General features: G+C 39.4%; 1 protein-coding gene across 4 annotated transcripts in view; it reads left to right on the forward strand.

Annotated features, from left to right (window-relative positions):
• Positions 1–22,196, forward strand: part of LOC107148489 (CHRNA7-FAM7A fusion protein) — a 109,020-nt gene extending 86,824 nt beyond the window's left edge. For 2 of the 4 annotated variants that reach the window (XM_015493158.2, XM_048790400.1), the window contains 6 exons: positions 8,000–8,079; positions 11,407–11,574; positions 12,950–13,144; positions 14,094–14,180; positions 15,173–15,282; positions 19,472–22,196. In XM_015493158.2, coding sequence (XP_015348644.1) covers positions 11,520–11,574; positions 12,950–13,144; positions 14,094–14,180; positions 15,173–15,282; positions 19,472–19,990 — 966 coding nt within the window. In that variant the 5' untranslated portion in view covers positions 8,000–8,079; positions 11,407–11,519 and the 3' untranslated portion in view covers positions 19,991–22,196. The remainder of the gene's footprint in view (positions 1–7,999; positions 8,080–11,406; positions 11,575–12,949; positions 13,145–14,093; positions 14,181–15,172; positions 15,283–19,471) is intronic. The other 2 variants (XM_048790403.1, XM_048790402.1) reach the window with 2 other exon arrangements.
• Positions 22,197–22,564: the final 368 nt, after the last annotated feature.

A 22,564-nucleotide genomic window follows, 5' to 3' on the forward strand; every position in this document is an offset into this window, starting at 1 on the left:
TTTTTTTTTTTTTTTTTTTTTTTTTTTTTTTTTTTGCAGCTCTGGGGATTACATCCAGGAACTTGCACATGCCTAGGCAAGCGCTCTACTACTGAGCCACATTTTTTGCCAACTCAATTCTTTTTAGAATTGAAAATGTTTTAATATCTGGATGTAGCATAGTTTATCCACTCATCTTCTGAAGGGCTTCTTGGTTGCTTCCAAGCTTTGGCAATTATGAATAAAGCTGCTTTAAACATCTGCAGGGCAGTTTTTTATGTGTATGTAAATTTTCAGCTCCTTTGGGTAAATTCCACAAATCAAATATAAGAGTAGATTAGTTATGTAAGAAACTGCCAAAATGTCTCCCCAAATGACTGTACCAGTTTACAATGAATTGTCAGGGGTGGAGGGATTCCTGTTGTTCCACATCCTTGTTAGCATTTGGTGTTGTCTTTGTTCTAGATTTGGGCCATTCTGATAGGTGTGTAATGGTATCTCATTGCTATTTTATCTGCATTTCCCTGCTGACAGGATGTGGAGCATATTTTCATATGTTCATTGCCATTTGCATATTTTCTTTGATGAAATGTCTGTTAAGGTCTTGAACATGTTTTTCAGTTGAGTTATTTGCTTTCTTATTTTTGAGTTTTAAAAGTTTTTTTTGCCTATCCTATTATTTATAAGTTATGTTTTTTTTGCAAATATTTTCTCTCAGGCTGTGATTTGTCTTTTTATTCTCTTGATATATTTTAGAAAAGAAATTCAAGCTGGGCATGGTGGTACGTGCATATAATTTCAGCTGCTCAGGAGGCTGAGGCTGGAAAATAGCATGTTCAAAGCCAGCCTCAGCAATTTACTGAGGCCCTAAGCAACTTAGTGAGACCCTGTCTCTAAACAAAAATATAAAAAGGGCTGGGGATGTGGCTCAGAGGTTAAGTTTCCCTGGGTTCAATTTCCAGTACCAAAAAAAAAAAAAGTAATTCAAAAAGGTGGGTTTTATGGGGAAGTCCCACCTAGCATAACACTTATGAACATAAAAATGTGTGAATATTAATTAAAATACTAGCATACTAAATCTAACAAAATTTAACAATAAATATTAACAAAATTAGTTTTGTTTAACTTTCAAAAATCTACTAATACAGTTTAATCTAAAACAATCATCCTGGTAGTTGGAAGAAAAAAAAATTAATTGATATTATTTAATACCCATTTGTGTATTAGAATAAAACTCACCTAGATTGACACATGATCTTTACCAAAAGCTCAGTTAATGCTGAAACATTAATGTTTCTGTACACCAGTCCTTTTGGATTCACTTTCCTCAGTTTCAATTGCCATGGTCAACTGTGATGCAAAAATGTTAAACAGAAAATTCCAGAAGTAAACAATTTTATTACAATACATTGTTAAAATTGTTCTATTTTATTATTAATTAGTGTTAATCTTACTATGCCTAATTTATAAATTGAACTTTATTATAGGTGTGTAATTACAGTAAAAAGCACAGCATATATAGGAGCTAGTGCTCTCCATAGTTTCAGTCATCCCCCAGGGCCTTGGAATATATGCCCTTGGATAAGAGGGACTACTGTGTGTGGAGCAAAGGAAGGATATCATTTGTCATCACTTAAAAAAAAAGAACAATAGTTAAGAATTAGGAATAAACTAGGTTATCATCCACAGACTATATTATTTTTATATAGAAAACTCACAAAACTAGACAAAATATTTTGGATACAAAACAAAATCAATATTTTTGATGTATTTCTATTGAATGTATTTCTATTACACAACTGGAAAATGTAATATAGCAAATTTTATGTCCAATATCTGTACATATTAAAAAGTATTAATACATACTAAGAAAGATTTATATAAATGTTGAATTATATCAATATATGCCTCAAAAATCTCAGTAACATAACACTGTCAAGTTTTCCCAAGTTAAATTTAATGTGATTCCACCAAAAGTCTCAACAGTGTCTTAGTGGGACTAGACAAGCAGATCCTAAACTTTACAATAATGAGCAAAATGTCAAGAATAGCTAAAGCAATTTCAAAGAAAAAGCACCAGTTTGAGGGACTTGCCTTGCCAAATACCAGCACTTTAATAATTCTGTAATAATTAATATGATGTTGAATTTTACTGGGTCAGGAATAGGCATATAGCTCAAGGAACAAAATAAAGAACCCAGAAACTTGAAACATGTGATGACAATATCCCTATGCTATTTAGAAAATTGTTATAATCCATCCAATGTTATATCCAATTGTTTTATAATAATATCAATGTTATGGATAATTGAACATGTAAATTAATAAAGAAAGGATTCTCCTTTGCAAAATAAATTTCACTGTGTATATTTAAGGTATATAGCATGATATCGTGAGATAAACATGCATAGTAAAAATTATTGTAGTGAAACAAATGAACATACCCATCATCTCACATAGTTACCCATTCTTCTTAAGTTTGTTTGCTTTTGTAACACGGGCAGATAAAGTCTACATTTAGCAGGACTCCCAAATACAGACAGTAATCCTCTTGTTGTATATTAGGTCTTTAGGCTCCTTCATCTAACATATCTGCTAATTTATGTTTTTGGAATCTCCCTACTTCCTTCCTCTCCACTCCCTTTCTGCTTCTGATAAATACAGTTTTATTTTCTTTCTTGAATGGATTCTTCTGGAAGCCTTCTACTGATGACCCAGACATAACCTCCTGGAACTTCTAGCAGCTAGAAATGACCATGAAAATTTGGTTCTACACAAGCTTTTTCATCACAGACTGTAATAGGCCATACAATGGGTCATAGACCTTTAATGTTTTAGAAGAAAACATGGAACTAAATCAGAATAGTCTATGACAGGGTGTATAGATATAGGTACAAATGTATAAAATTCATCTAACAAAATCCATCTATTTTAAGCAAACTTGTTTTCCCTCTTGAAATTGGGACCTACCTTGCATCAGTAGTGCCTTTACCCTGTGTCTTAATATGTACTTTACAGATTTTTTTCCTTTCTTTAGAAATCTAAAATAAATGGTGCCTTAGAACCATTGTCTTCTGAAATATATGGGCTTCTCCTTCCTCCTGTCTTACTTTTTTTCAGATAAGAGCATTTTCATCTAGTCTACTGTTCCTTCTCATAGTCTTTCAAGGATATTAAATGCTCAGATGGGATGGGACTGATTTCACTTGAGACTTCATTAGTTTGGGGTCATTCTGAACCCACATATGTTATCCTCTTTGTACAGTATACCTGGATTTTTTTTTCAAAGCTTCATCTGTTCCTGGATGCACATTCTTATTCTGTGGAACACATATTCCATTGGGACTTGGACTTGCTGGTACTTCTTGATGACTGAGCTTCACTGTTTTTTATTTTAATTTTTTCTCTCTGGTGGTCCATTTCTTCCTTCTCTGTGGTTGGCCCAGACACTCTCCCTTTCTTGATTATGGTTGAGCCTCTCAAGCTCAGTGGTGGTGCTCATTGCTTCAGGGCAAGCTGAGGAGTTTATCCTGAAACTGGGATCAGAGGGATCTCATTCCAGGGCATGCAGCTCTTTGCAGATACAAGATACAGTGAGGCACTACATGGGACCCCAAGGATGTGGAGAAGGGAGAGTTCCAAGTTCATACCCACATGATCCACCTATGCCCTGTGGAATCTCCCACTTTATGCTTCCCCTGCATCTGAAAGAATTGTTTGTCATCCCCTAAGGCTTGGGCCCCTGAACCCTATTTGGCACAGCCACCCTCAGTTTTTCCCCAATCCCCTTTCTAGCCTCACTACTTAGATACTGTTTTTCTCACCCATGGTCTAGGGAAACAGAAGTTCCTGAAGCCTCCATCATTTATATCCCCAGGAACGTGATAAGATCATGTCCCCTTCTAGAAGCATGGCGGAAATTTGTAGCATCTCTGCCCATCTCTAGAGTCTGTGTAGGGGCCTTTCCTCCTGACTGCTCCCCTAAGGACAGAACCTATATCCTGAGTATCTGAGTTAAATTTGCCCTCAGTGAGTGTCCCCTTTGGGGTTGTTGGTGAGACTCAAAGGTCTCTTTACACCAAGATGGCACTCTGGTCATCTCTGGCTGGAGGAGGATGAAGGCAGCCAGAGGAAGGCAGCACTCGAGGAAACCTAGGGACCAGGTTGGGCATCCTCAAAACTCTATGGATGCCTTGTGTCTTCCGGTAGTCAAGGAAAAAAAAAATTATTTATATATATATATATACATATATACACACACACACACACACATATATATGTATACACACACACACACACACATATATATATATATATATGTATATATATATACCATTTCATTCCTCTCTGCTTTTGTGTATATTTTAAATTTTCTATATTAAATAGTTTGAAATGGCATATGTGTATATATATATATATATATATATATATATATATATATACACGTGTGTGTGTGTATATATATATATATATATATACATATATATGTGTGTGTGTGTATGTATATATATATAAATAAATAAATAAATAATTTGGACCAATCCTCATCTCTGTAGTTATCAGATTTTCCCAGCAGGAAGGCTTCAAGATCACATGGCACTGTGATTGCTGTGTTCTGGCATCTGTTGGACATTTCTGTGTGCAAAAGGCCAGGCTGTGCAGCAGACTGTGGACTTTGTGGCCACCCACAAAATGAGTGGCTTTAGCCACTTATATTTCAGAAAAATCTCATTATTTGTCTTGGAGAGCTATGTTCAAACTCAGTGTTTTGCAACAAGGTCCCTTTGCAAGTCAATCTTATCTGCAGCCCTTATGTTCAAAACAGATAAAGTACTTTTAGCACACATCTGTTACATGAGTTCACTTTTGTATTATTTATTGATAAAATCAACTTGCCTATGGGAAAGAACATTTTAACTGCTGTCATGTATATTGATTTTCGAGTTTTGATAACAATTGCAATGTCACAATCCCATGTATCTCAGTATTCTGTATGGATGAACAATACTTTGAAATCATGGAGTCACACAGGTAAGCTGTTGCTAATGGCAACAGTTTTTTAATCTTGTTTTAACCTATTCCCCTTGTGGTCTTAAAAATCTCTTCACTTAAATTGGAATAAATGCTTGGAGAAAAAGCTCGTAGAAAAAAATTTTTTTTTCCAGAGTTGGATCATTGATCTAACAGATGCTCATAGTATTTATTATAAATATAAAAACCAGGAAAGAAACCCAAGCCTAAAATACACAAAATTTTGTATCCTGTGGCATGGCATCAGACCACACTTTCTGTTGTTGCTGCCAAGGACCATTGTCAGTGGCAGAACACATGCCAAGTCTGGTGTAGATTCACTGTTATGTAACTATAGACACAAACTTGCATTTTTTAAGAGTAATGCAAAACTGAAATCTCATGTGGTGAATCATTTACAAGAAATTCAAATATGTTGTACATTCATGACAAGATAAATTTCAGTTCATCTCTCACCCAAAGGGGAATAAAGTGACCCATAAATTAATATTGGTAATCTCTGAAAAGTTAAAATTTTATGTATAATCATTTGATTGCATGGACCTTAATTCGTATTTTAAAAATACAAAGAAAAGAAAATATTGGAATCAAGCATTTGCAGAAATCTCAAAAGACTTCCATAGCATGTTAGGGTCCCAGAGAACCTAGTTTGAAAACCATGGTGCTATTCTGAGTACATTTTTGAAGGTTTCCATTTTTAACTTTTATGTCCAGTTATGGTTTCTGATATGACTCATTAACGCAGTCAGATACAGACTACAATCAAGCAAGAATATTTACATCCTTATCCTACTTCCTCTCTGTCTTTCCTTTCTGGTGTTTGGATGTTACGAGGTGGATATGTTCTTTATTGTCTCAGTGGATAATTCTTATATGTCAACTGAGCCTCCGTCACTCCCTTCTTTTCTTCCTTTAAAATTCCTCATATTTATCATATTCAAATCATGACTTTCTTATATACTTTTTTCCTTCAGCTTCTGGTTCCTGTTATTCTTATTTTAAGATTGTTTTTAATATATTTTAAATCAAATCCATGATGTTTTCCAGCCTGTTATTTCTTCTGTCTCTTGCTCTGCATCTCCATTTCCTCTGAGAAATCCCTAACATCTCTCATTGGGACTCTCTGTTCCTGGGCTCGTGTCTGGATTGTTGTGGTGATCCTGACCTCTGTCCCCAGGTTTTGTCTAAAAGTTTGTTTCTTCTTTCTCAGTTTCATCCTCATTTTTCTGAAGCTGACCAAGGACACGTATGTGGGAGAAAGCTCTTTGAGGCTTCAGCATTCTTGAAAATGCCTTTCTTTGCCTTCATGCTCGAATGTTTTTTTTTCTGCTCTGGAAATTTTTCTTTGTGTGATTTCTTTGGTAATTTTCTCCCTCCCACTCTCCTGTTGTCTCTGGATGGACGTCTGTTCGTGACTGGAGCTCTCCTGGCCCTGTCCTTAGGAGGTGCATCATTTCTGTCCTACTTGTCATCTCTGATTTTTATCAGCCAAACCTCCAAATATTTATTTAGAAAATTATTTCATCAATTTTAGCTTTAATTTCCATATTGCTGTTTTCCTAATTGAAATATCCTCTTGAATTTGGGGGGAGAATATTACATTTTTAAAGAAGTAATTTTGTATTCTTTTCATGGACAGATCTCTTTGGATTTTTAAAAGATGTTTATCCTTGATTGTAAATCTCATGTAAAGACTGATCACAAATATGTAGTGGCTCTGAGTTTTCTCCTGAGAGGACCAAGGCATAGAAAAGGCTCACTGAGCCTCTGTCCATGTGGGCAGCCCTTACTAGAAGTTTTCTGGTCATCAAAATGAGGGGCAATTTGACTCTGTGGAATGAGCATCTTTTTTTGCCTAGGTTTTCTTGAGGCAGTTTATTATTATTTATAGGTAGAAGGACTGTGTTTTAACAGTACCCAGGATTTATTTTAATCAGTATGGTAAGACATATAGACACAGAACTGACTGTTGCTAAGGAAGAAGATTTTATTCAAAGTTTCCTAACAGCAAGAATCATAACTCACCCCTGAGTCAGGGATACAGGGGGAAGTGCTGGATTGATTATAAGGCAAAGAAACCAGGGAAAATGTAGATAGATAGGAGCTTTCATTGTGTTTTTTCCAGGGAAGGAACAGGTCAGGCAGAATAAGCAGGTTTGTAATGGGCTGATTTGAATAATTTCACATCCCTGGGGTGGTTAGGGCTGGTGGATAGTGACCCCCCAAGTGTGAGAGCCTGATAGAATGGGAGTTGAGAGGTAGTCTCTGGATTGATTGATTTATATTTGAAAAGAGCTCTTGAAGACTTGTTTACTGTTTCTAGGAATTGACTAATCCCAGGAGGGGCAGTTCCTCCAGGTCAGCAAGGCCTCAGATGTGAAATGTCGGAAAATAGAAAAGCAAGTCATGGTTAATTTAGGTCTTTACTTTTAATCCTTTTTTCCCCCTTTTAGGGGTGTGTGTATGTGTGGGTGTGCACGGGCCTATGTGTGCATTTATCTAAGTTGTCACCAACAGGGGAGGGTCTTGGGGCACATTCATCTAAAACTTGTGCTAAATTTGCTATCTTTCCCTACCCCCACCTTCATCATTACCAGCTGTGGACCAGAGCCCTTTTGGGGTTCTGTGTCCAGCTCCCTCCTGCACCTGCAGTTTCAAACATATGGAATACATTTGTTAATCCTCAGCAAGTATTGGGCCCCTTTGAAGAGATTGGAAGTAAAGCTTTGAACATAGAAGGTCACAATCCCTGTCCTGTGAGGTGGACAGGGTGGCCACATGCACCTATGTTCCTTATCTCCTGTGGATATGTTGAGATTTTTTTTTCCATCTACAGGTGTTCTCCTTAATTGATTTTAGGTACCTGGGTACAAACAGGAGCCCCTAGAAAGCTGTTACTGTTCTGACCAGGGGCTCAACTAATCTAAGTGCACTGAGGAATCGACAGCCTCATAGCACTGGCTCACAAAACTCCATTTTCTGTTTCTAGTGCTGATGAGAGGTTTGATGCCACATTCCACACCAACGTCTTGGTGAATTCTTCTGGACATTGCCAGTATCTTCCTCCAGGTAAGACCCATTTTCTTTGTCTTCTTCCAGTTGGAAAATTTAAGCAAGTAAATTAAGCAAATATCAGCCCAGTTGATGGCCCACCTGAGGGTCAACTGGCTCTTATATGCATTCTACTTCCTCCTCTTACTTTCTCTCTGTGCTTTCAGTGCCCCCTCAAGACTGCCATCTTTCTCTTTTTTCTTGGAATCCTGGCTCACGTGGTCTTTGCCAGCATGTGTCGGGTGTTCTTACTTTCTGCCATGTGCCCTGTAAAGTCAGTCCATAATTAAAGCAAGCCTTCCTTGTTGGGTAATCTCCAAGTCTCTTTTCTACCCATAATCCAGATAATCAGGTCCTTTTGTCTCCATTTCAACATGTAAGTCAGATAAACATGCCCTTTCTTCCCTGTTGTGACCCACAAGTCTGATATCCAAACCATTTTTTCTCCCTTTCAACCCACAAATCAGACAATCAGGTCCCCTTTCCTCCACTTCGGTCCTCCACTTTCCTCGACTTCCTGTCTTGGCAGGTGTTCCAGGTGTTGGGGGAGATGGTGGGAGTGCTGCATGGTGTATTGAGTTCATGCATTCAAGAGCACTCATGGGTTAGATGTTAGGTTCAGTGCTTTCTAGGGAGCTCATTACTGACTTGTTCCTGGACTCGTTTTTTCTCCTTTTCAACTTTCTCATGGTGAGACACTTTCTGGGATTGACCTCCACCCCCCATCCCCAAACCCATTATTTCTTGGGACTTATAAGGCCCTAGGCTGTTCATTGAGTTATCCACAGCTTGGTAAATTCAGATTTTTCCGCCTTGAGGCACAATGTGGATTGTTTTAGCATATGAATATTAACCAATCTTGGGTTCAGCTTTTAGAACTTCTTTTTTTTTTTAACATATTCTTTTCAAGGATTTTCTCCTATACTAACTGTCTGGTTTACTTAACTGCCTACTCAAAAGGAACCTGCAATTATCTCACGACCAGCGTGCACACACTCACACCACCCACACACAACCACACACACATCACATATTCTCACATCACACACACAGACACACACACACACATACCACCCCTTCAACAGTCTCTCTTACTCATTCCACTGCACACACAGCAAAGTCAGCTTTGCTTTTTGGGTTGTTGTTTACATGCTCTTTCTGTTAGCTGATGATAAACATCCTCTAGACAGAATCTGTGTTTGCTCACCTTAGAATCCTTGGCTCCTCAACCATGTGAGGCCCATGTGAATGGATGAGTGACTGAATCTATCAATAACATACACCTCCCTATAATATTTGTATAGATTGAAGAAATCCAGCTTTTCAGGTTTTCTGTCTCAACACAACTGTTCTTGGGCAATTCCCCCCATTTTTCCTACCCCAGCCTTTCCTTCTGACAGTGGGTCCTCTGTAGACTGGCTGTGGAATGCCTTCCAGCACATCTGAGTTCCTTTTCACCAGGCCTGCAAGTTACAGCTTCTGTTATGAGTGCCATTATCAGGGCCATTTTAGAAGATGGTGTCCAGTAGTCTCCAGGGTAGAGAAACATGTTGCTGCAAATTGTTCTTAGGACTGAGTTTATCTTCAGCTACCAGGGAAGCACTCTGGACCCTCAAATCCTCTGAACGCAACAGACCCTGTGAGACTCCATCCTATGACCCTTCCTCAGTGGCCCTGGGAGTCTGGTCAGGATGGGACACATTGTGTTGTGACCTGGGACAATGTCTTACACTGGAAGGAAGGGTACAGAACTCCCTGTGCCTTGGGGTCATGTAGGGCTGGTTCGGGGACACTGCTCTGCCCCTGCTTAGTGATGCTTAGTGATACATGGGTATAAAAGAGTGTTTTGGGTGTGGGTTTTGAAATAGAGACTTGATTATAACGTGACTTTTCCTGCTTCATTTTATGCATTTATTTTTAACATCTTTATGGAGGTAGAATTTACATATCATACATTTTAAGTACATGATTCAATGATTTTTAGTAAATTTAGAGTTGTGCAACCATTACCACAGTCCCATTTTAGAGCATTCCCTTCACTCCACAAAGATCCCTTTTGCCTATTTGCAGTTAATCCCCACTCCCACAGCCAGCCCCAGGCAACCACAGATCTGTTTTCTGTGTCTTTCTTGGATTTTTTCATAGAAATGGAATTGTATAGTTATAGAATGTTTTAACTTGCAAATAGTCTGGGTTTGGGGGAATCCACACTACTAATGGAAGGGGAGTGTCAGTTAAGACTTCCAGACTCCTATAAACATTTGAAATAATGCTGCAAATCATGTTTAGAGGACCTTAAGGGGGCAAATAATTTATTATCTGTTCACAACTTGGCTGTGAGTTGAAGTCTGGGTTTTCAAGGCACTTTGAGTCCCTTCCTCCCTATGGTCTTTATTTAACTCAATAGTTGACATTTACAGAGTACCTGCCTTTCCCCACCAGCAGTGGGACACTTAAGCCATTCATGCCTTCTAGTGTTGCTGAATCTTCTCTGAGCAGGGAAGAGAACAGGGCATAAAAATAAAACTAGAATGAGTTTATCTGATTTCATCTTCATGACCTTCTGGGAAATTCACTTTCAACTTACCAGAGCCTGAACTTCCTCTTTCAGTGGAAACCCTTTCTTGTATTCAAGCACTCTCTCTTGGGCTTACACCTGTCAGGTTTTGTTGTATTTTTTATTTTTTTTAATTGTAGATGGACACAATATCTTTACTTTATTTATTTTTATGTGGTACTGAAATCGAACCCAGTGCTTCACATGAGCTAGGCAAGCGCTCTACCACTGAGCCATAACCCCAGCCCTTTGTTCTATTCTTCATCTAGAATCCTGCACATTTATTTCTAGATAATCAAATATTTTCCCAATTGGTTATCTAAATAAAATGGCTTCCCAGACCAAACATACCCACACAGAAATACATGCCCCCATACTTTAGATTCTTGAGCATTTTTATTAATTCCTCTGAGGGTTTTTTTAAATGTTCTTTATTTTTCTCCTACTATTGAGTCTGATGCACAGAGCAAACACAAGTTTATAAAACTAATTTCTTTGCAGAGAAATCCCTGAGAAGTCTTCTTCAACAGAAGCTGTCATGGTTTTTGAATTTCAAAAGACAGTGAAGCTTTAGGTGAGCTGCTTGTCTAGTGGTTTGCAAGATAGATTGATAGATCGATAGATTGATCAATTGATAGATAGATAGATAAAATATATACAATTTTTTTCTGGGTAGGTTTAGAAGCAGTTTGAAGGTGCAACATGGTCTAGAGGGACTGCTGTGTATTTTGAGTCCATCTCAGTTGTCTTCCACTTCAGCCTTCTGGTTGTTTCCATCACCAACACAGGCATATTCAAGAGCTCCTGCTATATTGATGTGCGCTGGTTCCCCTTTGACGTGCAGCATTGCAAACTGAAGTTTGGATCCTGGTCTTATGGAGGGTGGTCCTTGGACCTGCAGATGCAGGAGGCAGATATCAGTGGCTATATCCCCAACGGAGAATGGGATCTCGTGGGTAAGCCCAGCAAAGACACAAGACTTGCAGCCTGGAAAAAAACCTGCTTTCTTCCTGTTGAAGTTTAAAAGTTAGGGATTTTCCACTGACCTTTCCAGTGTGAGCATTTTTTGAACTCTGCAGCATTCTTCATCATTTACTGAGAGCTATAGGATGAGAAACCAACAACAATGAGTAAATCTAACACTTTCAGGAGGAATTTGCAGCTTGGTGAGGACATGTTTAAACAAGTCAGTGCTGGTGACATCTTCAAGTCCATGCCATTGCTAAAATATGATTGCACAGCAACTTTCAATCAACAGTGTGAGTGTCATAAATGAGGTCCAGATAAAGTAAAAACAGTTTTATACAGTAGCAAAACACATTTACAAATACTGGGAAACGGGTTTGGCTACGCACTAAACAAGTCTGCTTAGGGACAGTTGAGCTTGGGATTTATAACAAGAAGTGGGTATAAAAGCTTAGCATTTTGGGGAAAAGATCAACAAGATTGAGGCAACTCTGGTAGTTGGAAATGGATGCAAATCAGGGTGATCATAAATTTCATAGTCCATTGGATTGTCCAGCTCAGGAGGCAAACTGGTCATTGTAGCATTCCTCGCATCTTGCAAGGAATTGTTAGATTCTGAAAAAATTGTTCCTTCTGTAAGATTCAGTTCCCAACATGAAATTTATCTCGCAATCTACCCCGTCAGCAAATCTCTAAGACTCAGAAAAACATTTTTTTTTTTACTACTCTGCAGTCATTTTCACTTTTATTTTATCAACAGCCATTTAAAATGGAAAAGCAATGTAGTTAAGATTCACTTAACACTGAATATGCATTCTGAAATGCTTTGTTGCATGATTTTGTCATTATGCAAGCATCATACACTGTACATACACAAACTGAGACAGCTATAGTTCAGTAGGTGATATAAAACTGAAGCACATTTTTTATCAATTTCTTTTTTATTTGTTTGCTTTTTGGTGCTGGGGAATCAAACCCAGGGCCTCATGAAAGCCAAATGGATACTCTACCACTGAGCCACATCCCCAGATTCACTTGTTTCATCTTTGACAGAAGCATCATTATGTGGCTCATGACTATAATTACTTTTATAATGATAAAAATTGAAAGTGCATCATTTATTCTTATGTACTTTTATGTACTTATAATCCTTCAAAAGAATATTTACCCATTTGCTTAAGTATCACTGAGATACCTTAAAACAATTTTATAACAAACCAGCAAGGGTTTGTTCAAACATCAGTTACCAAGATTTTTAGCACTTAGCAAACTCCAGGGCTATGCTTGTGTGTGGTATATACATGGAAACAAACACAGTAATTATGTTTTCAAATGATAGTTCCTTTTCTCCTCCTCCCCATGCAGGAATTCCAGGCAAAAGGAGTGAGAAGTTTTATGAGTGCTGCAAAGAGCCATACCCGGATGTCACCTACACGGTAACGATGCGCCGCAGGACACTCTACTATGGCCTTAATCTGCTCATCCCTTGTGTGCTCATCTCAGCTCTGGCCCTGCTAGTGTTCTTGCTCCCTGCAGACTCTGGGGAGAAAATCTCCCTTGGTAAGTGCCCATATCTTTGGCAAGAGTCTGAGACTGGAGGCCCTTTGTTTAGGTCAGCTCTGTAGGGTTCACTGTGGATGGTACAGGGATGTATTTTGGGGTCCCAAGGGCCTGCCTGACTTATTCTTCATGAACCTCTTAGACCAAAGCAGCTCCAGAATATCATAGGCTCCTGATTTGTGCTCCAAACTGGATGGATGTACCCTCCTGAGAATAACACAGGATCCTGGAATCCTCTGATCCTACAAAGAGTATGGATTCACCCATGGAGGGACCAGCTAGTTGGATTATGCCCAGAAGTGCCTGTGCTTTCTCCATGGTGGCAACAAGTTAGCCTTCATTGTGGACAGGGAAGAGTTTAGCTTGGTTTCGGCTTGCATTTGTCTATTGTTGTATGCAGCATAATTCCTTACAGTTGCTTCCATATGAAGATAAGAAAAGTAAAACTTTGAATGGTGAAATGACTTTTTAAATATCTCAAAGAATTTCTCAGTATCTCAGTCCATCAATCACAAACATTTAAACTTCTGAGTACAAGTTCAGAACATTACATAACTTATCTAAGATCACACAGCTAGTAAATGGCAGAGTCAAAACCTGAAACCAGGCCTTCTGACTGCAAGGTTTCTTTTTCCCACCATGTGGAGGTACCTCTCAATAATATTGTGGTAAAGAAACTGACAGATAATTGTTTTGTGATGATTCCTCCAAATTTCTGATTCCGAAACTTGTCTTTGTCAGAGATTCTTTTGGGACTTTGACAGGTGATAGAGATTTTCCTCCAGAAAAAAATTTAAATGCCCATATGTAAGAAACCATCTGTCCCAAGGCCTTTCCCCAGCAACTCCTTAATTCTTTGAAACTCAGGTTAGATGACCCGATTACTGGTAGAGGGAATTTAGAACTTGTTGCCTGTTTTGTCTAAGGATCTTCTGTGTGTTTGTTTTAGGGATCACAGTTTTACTGTCTCTAACTGTCTTCATGCTGCTTGTAGCAGAGATTATGCCCGCAACATCTGATTCAGTGCCATTGATAGGTAAGTCAAGAGTCAGGCTCCTTTCTAGAACTACAGATTTAGAGAGTCCCTAGCATTTCCCAGTAGATGCAAAGAGTAGAAATGTGTCCTTCATGCCCTGAAGAGCTGTATCGCTCCCTCATCTATTGCCTCTGTTCACTTGGGCCCAAATAGTGGGAAGAGGATATTCAACTGTGTGGTTAGGCTTTAAGTTACTGAAATGGCTAGGAGTGGTGGTGTGCCACTGTGGTGCTAGTACTCAGGAGGCTGAGGCAAGAGGATCACTTGAACCCAAGAGTTCAAGACCAGCAAGGGCAACATAGTGAGACTCCCATCTCAAAGAAAAAAACATGCAAAATTGCCTATTATGCCACTTATTATAAATTCTTCCACTTATTCTTGCTTTGAGGTCAAAGATTTTATTATTAGAGATTCATTATTTTAGCTGAGACCTTGTTTGTCTACAAATCTTTTGTTACAAAGGGAGAAACATACAATTTAACTCTTAGTCATTGTTTCCAGGAATAACTCAGGGTCTCCATATAATAAATATTTGGGGGAAATATATGTTTTGCCCAAGACAGGTATGAGGTATGACCTTCTGCTCGGAGAGGAATGACAGGTGCTTTGCACCTTCCTGTATGGAAATAAATGTAACCATACAAAAGGATACCCAGTTTAGTGGTTAGAATTAGATACTCTCACTACTGCAGCTGGGGTTCTATTCCTTGTCAGGGAAGCAAATCCTCCAACTCAGTTGTGAGGTTGCAAAGCAGCATTCTGCCAGCACCTATTAGGTTTATTATGGGAGGTGCCACTCCTATACGGTGATGGAAAGTCAGGTCTTTGGGTTCTAGGCTGCCTGCTTCCCACCAGGGGTGTGGGCAGTGGGCTATAGGCCTGGCCCAGATAGCCAGTCACTGACAGTAAGAGAGCGAGGTCTGCACACTCCTCCTGTGACTTTCAGTGCTCCTGGGGCCTCAGGTCTCACCCTGTGTCTGTTCTCTTCACAGCCCAGTACTTTGCCAGCACCATGATCATTGTGGGCCTCTCTGTTGTGGTGACAGTGATTGTGCTGCAATATCACCACCATGACCCTGATGGGGGCAAGATGCCTAAGTGGGTATGTTCTTCTCACTCCCATGGGGTGAGAGCCCTCCCTAAAGCAGAGTTTTCATATGGTTTATCTGTTTTAAAAACCAGCCCCCAAATTAGCACTCCAAAACAAATGGGTCTGTTTTTCATATGACTTCACCTCTCTGACTTCAACCTCTTTTCAGAGAGTGTAGTTATGGTGAGTGTGCCTCTTAGTATCCATCCTATGACAGTGTTTTAACCTGACATCCCAGAGCATGGCTCACATACTGGCTGCCTCTGTATTTTGCTAACAGAGTGTTTCTAAAAACTATTATTTTGCATGGACAAATTGGAGAATTTTGCAACAGTAGAAAGCAACTGATGACACAGACACTTAGCAACATGGTTAGGGCTTCACAACAGAATGAGCTATACAAAAACATAGCTACCCTTCCGTATCTGCAGAAAATTGATTTCAGGATTGCCTGTAGATAACAAAATCTTTTAGATTTTGTTTAGAGAATAATGGAAAAAGAAGTCTGTACATGTTTAGTACAGATGCAGTTATTTTCTCAATGTTGGTCAAATCCATGGATGTGGAACCCACAGATATAAAGGGCCCAAGTGTACATACACTTAATACACATAGAAACATAATCTAATGGAAACCCTATAATGTAAAGGTAGATAGGTTACTAGTAGAGAAAGGAAAGGGGATGGAAAAAAATGGAATACTTGATTAGAACTGAGCCAGGGCCAGGAGTTTCCCCATGTCACCAGAACAAAACCTGAGTTTTTCACCTCCCATGCTCATGTGAACCCTGCAGACCTTCCTGATCTTCCTGTCCAGAGTGTTTAGTCTAGGATGGAAAAATCTCTTCTGTCCCCAAAAGAACCTGTCTCTAGAGATCCATTAGTTTGTATTTAAGCCCAGAAGAGAGTCTAGGAATCATCACCATGCTAAATGTAGCATAAAGTATGAGATGCGTTTATATACTCTCCAGGAACAGAAAGTTTCTGGGCTTTCTAAGAACATTCAATGTGCAATAGTTTATAGTTACCTACAAGTTAACTAAGGGAAGATCACTTTTTAAAAATATCGGGCTTGCAAATTTACTGTTTCCCCTCAAGTTCCTTTTCATGTACACTCTTCTCATATACTTAGTAAAAACTCACTGTAACTTATAGTGCCAACAGCAGTGTCACTCAACCTAAAATGATGATGCCTCCTGCACAGGTCACATTGCTACCATATGTGAGAGTTGTTTTGAGAAGTGCCCATCCCCCTTTAAAAAATGGGATACATTTGCACATATGCAACTACATTCTCATCTGACTTTCTTATATATTTGACACACTTGGACAAGATGCCAGGACAGATATGAGAGTAGGCTTCTAGTTTATTTTTTGTCTGTCTGTCTGTCCATCTTTCTGTTTGAAGCAGATGATACATTTAGATACATTTACCTGTTTCAAAAAGTGTATATCATATTAACACTATACCTAAGAAAATTGAGCTCCCATTTCCACCCTTCACCCTGCTCCCACCACCAATATTGAAACATTTAAATGAATTCCTTCTTTTTTCCTTTTAGTGTTTGTTTATGAAAATATGAACACTTCTTATTAGTTTTTCAACTGATGTGGAGATAAGGGAATGAAACACAGATGCAAAACCATTTTTAATGACCTGATAGCACTATGCTCTTTTGAAAAATCTTAATTAAAAGCATATGCTAATTTTTCACCTCTTAGCATAAGAGCTTGTTAAAACCAATTGGCTACAAATGAAATATAAAGTGTATACATTTCATTTTTATATAGCATACTATGTTTTTCTTTTCTTCCATGTGTTTTTAAAACATAAACAGCCTCCAAGGGACTCTTACAATGATCTGTTGCTATGAAGAAGATACTGCTGAGTGCAGTGGCATTATGTGACATTTGCACAGTCAGAAACAAAACTATAACCTAACAGAAGAGATCACGAGCACAGTTTGATAAGTGCCAAGAGGATAATTTCATCTTTGGAGATGCTTTGGCCTTGAAAGCTAATAATTCAGGCCATGGAATTAAAAATAGACTTGGCAATGTGGATCATATTAGCTGGATTTGTGCCTCAGGGGATGTGCAGATTCAGTCATGGCTGGAAAAGTGCCTGACCCTGCTTGGCTCTCATGTGCACAGTTGCATCTGGGTATAGTTGCACTCACTGTCGGACACCTTCCCTCAAGGTCTGATGAAGACTTTGTGGTATTTCCAAGAAGGAGTTGGGCTAAGTCACAGGAACGCTGAAAGAGCATGTAATCTCTGACTGATGAAGCTACAGAGGTCTAGGTACATTACCTGGTGTAACCACTTGCTTATTGTATGAACTTGAGCCAATTAATTAGCGTCTTGGAGCTTCATTTTATCTGTGTGTAAAATGGGAGAATTAAGCTCACTTCCTAGAGCTCTTAATGGCCCAAGTGAGATGACATGTCTCTTGAGGGCCAAATTCACCCTAAATGTTTTCACAGAGGTTTATGTTTTCCTCCTCGGCACAGATGGTAAAAAACCCTCCAGGGTCAGGAGACCTAGCCTTCCTAGGATATAGAGTGCCACCTACTGTGGAAAGCACACTGTGAAATGAAGGACTGTCTTTGAAGCTATAGTGAAAATTATTTTAGTGTTTCTTCTTCTTTTTTTAAAAATTTATTCCCTGCCCCCAGATCTTGTTTGCTTCAGTCACCTTTGATAAGATACCATAAAAGTGAATGTCAGGAAAGACTGCCCTGCAGATATGAGCTTCACAGCTTACCATCTCTATCTACATGGAGATAGACCTGCTAGGTTGTTGATGAAATTTTCCCATACTCAAAAAATGAAATAGGTATCTGGATGATTATAGAAAAAGAGCTCCCTTTTTATACACTTATCTAGGGAAACTTACAAAAATTATATAGTTATCTAGAGATGCCTACAAAAATGCTTTATTTTTTTTTTTCTTATTTTGGGACATTAGCTGTCTCCCCTCTTTCCAAGAGAGTTAAAAATAATATAAACTCACATGGTAATTTTTCACAAACTTCTTCAGGCACATTGGTACCAAATGTGTATAATATACTTGAGCCAGAGTTTGGCAAACTGAGACCCAGCTGGTCAAATTTAGCCCACAAACTTTAAAATACAGTGTTATTAGGAAATAGTTATACTCATCCGTTTACCTCCTTTCTATGTTTGTTACTTCGTAAGCTGAGTAGTTGCAACAGAGATCTGTGGCCTGCAGATCTAAAAATGTACCATCTGTCTCTTTATAGAAAGTTTGCCAACTCTGCTTTCAACTTTCAATCTAAGTACTTTCCCAGACATCCTTGTATTTGGTGTTCACTGTAGTTTAAGGGATCCTAAGATGAGGGGCTCTATGACTTCCTTGGTCCACAGCACATTGGTGTCTCAGGAATTTTTCCACAGAGCTCCTAGACCTGAGGAAATATTCCCCCACAGTGTCTTTATTACATAGGTTGAAACAATTTAGCTTTTATGTCTTAACATCATGAGAGCACCTGTGGGGTACGTTCAGCACATCCTCTTGAGTCTTGGGATTAGATTGGAAACCACTGTCTTCATTTTTTTGTTTCACATTGGCACTTGATTTTTTTTTCAGGGCAACTTGGAAAACCAGTGTTGCAAAGATATAATGTCATCACGAGATGTGACCATCTAATGTTGAAAGCCTGAACTATTTCAAATCAGTGGTCCTTGTGTTCAAGGGCTGTCCTTGAATGTTAAAATCTCCCAGTGCCCCTGTGATTTACAGTGGTCTTCCAGGGTGCCTTACACACAGTATGGGAGATAGAGGATTAGAGCTGAAGGTCCTTGGTTACAGATGTGTTAAGATCAGAGAGGGAAAGTGACTTTTGTTGTTTACCTATCCCAGAGGTATTCTTACCAAGCCAGGCCTCCTCTGACAAGGCTGTCTTCTTAAAGAATGCAGCATGTGTGCCCACCCCAGGGAAAAATTCAGCTCATAACCAGGGTGATAAACCTGTTATAGCTTTTATTCTCACTTCATATTTGACTAACAGTTGTTAGGCTTTGGCACTGCTTGCCCGTATAGAATCATTAGGGAGGTGATGAAACGTGTTAGCCCCAGGATCAACAAAGTCAGGCCTGTTATGTAGGATCACAGTGCTGTCAGGATCAGTTAATATCCACTTCTTGGCCTCTCTTAACATTCTCTTGTCCCCCCCCAGACCAGAGTCATTCTTCTTAACTGGTGTGCATGGTTCCTGCGCATGAAGAGGCCCGGGGAAGACAAGGTCCGCCCAGCTTGCCAGCACAAGCAGCGACGCTGCAGCCTGGCCAGTGTGGAGTTGAGTGCAAGTGCAGGGCCTCCTACCAGCAACGGGAACCTTCTATATATCGGCTTCCGAGGCCTGGAGGGCATGCACTGTGCCCCGACCCCTGACTCTGGGGTTGTGTGTGGCCGCATGGCTTGTTCCCCTACACATGATGAGCACCTTCTGCATGGTGGACAGCCCTCAGAGGGGGACCCAGACCTGGCCAAGATCCTGGAGGAGGTCCGCTACATTGCCAACCGCTTCCGCTGCCAGGATGAGAGTGAGGCTGTCTGTAGTGAGTGGAAGTTTGCAGCCTGCGTGGTGGACCGCCTGTGCCTCATGGCCTTCTCAGTCTTCACCATCATCTGCACCATTGGCATCCTCATGTCAGCTCCAAACTTCGTGGAGGCTGTGTCCAAAGACTTTGCATAACATCACCCAGTTCTATACACATAGGAAATGCACAGATAGGCAAAGTGGTTGTTGGTGAGAATTCTGTGTGGTAAACTCACAGCAGCATTAAATGTGACAACTCTGATGTATCCTTTGTGGCTGTCAATTGTCAATCCTGATGGTTACAGTTTCCTTGTTACCTTCAGTAATAGGATCGTAGTATTTTTCTCTTTGATATCTTATGCATACCACTGGCACATCATTCTGTTCAGCAGGGCCACTGTACAGTCATTTTGCCCATTTGTTCTCTTTCTGGAGAGCCATTTAGAGAGATCTTTGTGGCTCCAGACTGTCAGGGCAGGCCTGTACAGTTGGTTTTGCATGCTTGCATGTCACTTGCCATAAGGCCCACATGAAAATTCAACGAGTGCTTTTGCCTATATACAAACCTAGATTAAAACTAACGATAATAAACCACTCACTAAATCCATTCTAATAATTGACTTGTGAAAGAAAAAAAAAACTAAAACCGATCTGCTGGCTTTTCTGTAGTTCAACTATATATTTTTTCTCTACCAATGACAGTCGGTAGAGAGAAACAGTTGTATGCTGTTTATAGAAGAGAGTGAGACAGACACTGTTTTTGTGTGTATGTGTGTGTATCTCGTAAACTATGTTTATACCAGCTAATTTTTACAAACCTATTCTTTTGAGAAAAATCAGAGGGACTCAAGTTTGTGTCTATTGCAATATAGGACCAGACCTAGTCAAGTGTGCATGAGAGGCTGTGTCCCCTGTAGATCCTAGATGACTCCCACGCTTCTTGTGCTACCCCTGGACACTGTTCTGTTCTGCAAAATCCAAAGGACAAATAGGGTTCTGTGAGAAATACCAGCTCGAAGGAATAACTGAAGCTAAGTTACACACTTTAATGTGCTTTTTAAAAATAAGAATGTATTAGATGCTTCATACTTGTTGGAGATGATTCGTTTTAGAAGAATGTCCATCCAAATGCACACCGTAAAGTGAGCATATTATTTGGCTTTTTCTCCATGTGATAGGGCCAGGATGCAAGGACTGGGACCTCTCTGGCCCTCTGTGTAGTAAGAACTGGGGAGGGGATGGTGGCTTTCCGAGATGCCCATCAGTAGCAGTCAAAATGGAGGAGCTGTCAGAACATCAGAGGCTGCACAGCAATAAGCCCTGGTTTCTGGCTTTTGGGGATCTGCATCCTTATAGCCTGTTCACCCCAGTTTCAATACAGAAAGTTGGCTCAGGGTTAATGGGTGATTCACTGGAGATGTGTTCTAAAGACAAGAACAATTTCAATTTTTTAACCTAAGAGGGGACACCATATCCCACTGAAATTAGCAGGTAGTAATCACTATGCCTCTTCTTGTTTGTTGTTGTTTTTAATGAGATCAGAAGGTAATTCACCAAGAAAAACCTCTGTGGTTCTATTGTAGCATTCAGTAACTGCTCAGAGCTCAAAACTGTGCTTCTGAGCTCCTAGAAATCTTTAATCTGCTTCCAACCACTGAGTGGGGCACATCATGAAAGATTAAATTTTCAGATCAAAATAAATTGCCATCCATTTCACTAATTTCTGAGTGATGCCTATAAATTCACTTGTTTAGAGGAAATGAAGGTTTATGTGTATTATGTGTGCATGGGTGCGTGCATATGTGCAAGTGCCTGTGTGTGCAACTTAAGAGGAGAACTTGTTTACAACAAGAAGGTTGATAAACCACGAGACTCTAGCAAAATGCTATTTGGAGCAGGGTCATCCACCCATTCTACATGGTGTGGACAAATGATGCACAATGTTGTTTTTGTTTTTCCTATTGAAGTGTCTTTAGAAACAAATAGAAGTGTTTGATTTAAAAAGAGAGAGCTTCGTATCTTATTGTTACATGAAATTAATCTCTACCATATATTTTTTTGCTTTAAAAAAGAGAACGTTTTTCATTTTGTATTTTATACAGAAAAACATAAAAAGCAAATAAAAGTTTATCATTTTGACCACCCAAATAACTATTCTGTCATTGATAATAATAATTAGGAATTAACTCCCCACAAAATCAGAAAAATGTATATGGTTAGAAACAGAAACCTTCCTTATCCTAGTCACTTGAGAAGTTGAGGTAGGAAATCACAAGTTGGAGGCCAGCCTCAACAACTTGGGAAAACCCTTCCTCAAAATAAAAAAAAAATTAAAAAGGTGTGGAATTGGCACAGAGGTAGAGCATCGTGTGTTCAGTCCCCTGTACCACAAAACAAAACCAAGTAGCCTCCTCCCAACCCCTTCCCCTTTTTGTCCTCCACAGAGGCCCCTTTTTGTTCTCCACAGAGACTCCTTTTTGTCCTCCACTGATGAGTTTTCAGAGACATTTCTAGAATGGAGGAAAAGAAGGGCGGGGGCTGAAGGAGGAGAGAGTTGGGAATGGAGAAAGACATATTCTAGCCATCACGCTATGCAAAGCACTCTGCACCTAGTGTTCTGACTTAAAGATCTTTCCACAGTGACATATGAAGATCTACCTCTATTTCTCTAAATGGCTGCTTAGCATTCCTTTGCCTCAGTGGACCATAATTTATTTGAATTTTTTTTTC

This window comes from Marmota marmota, unplaced genomic scaffold (assembly GCF_001458135.2).
Source record: "Marmota marmota marmota unplaced genomic scaffold, marMar, whole genome shotgun sequence".
Lineage (NCBI taxonomy): Eukaryota > Metazoa > Chordata > Mammalia > Rodentia > Sciuridae > Marmota > Marmota marmota.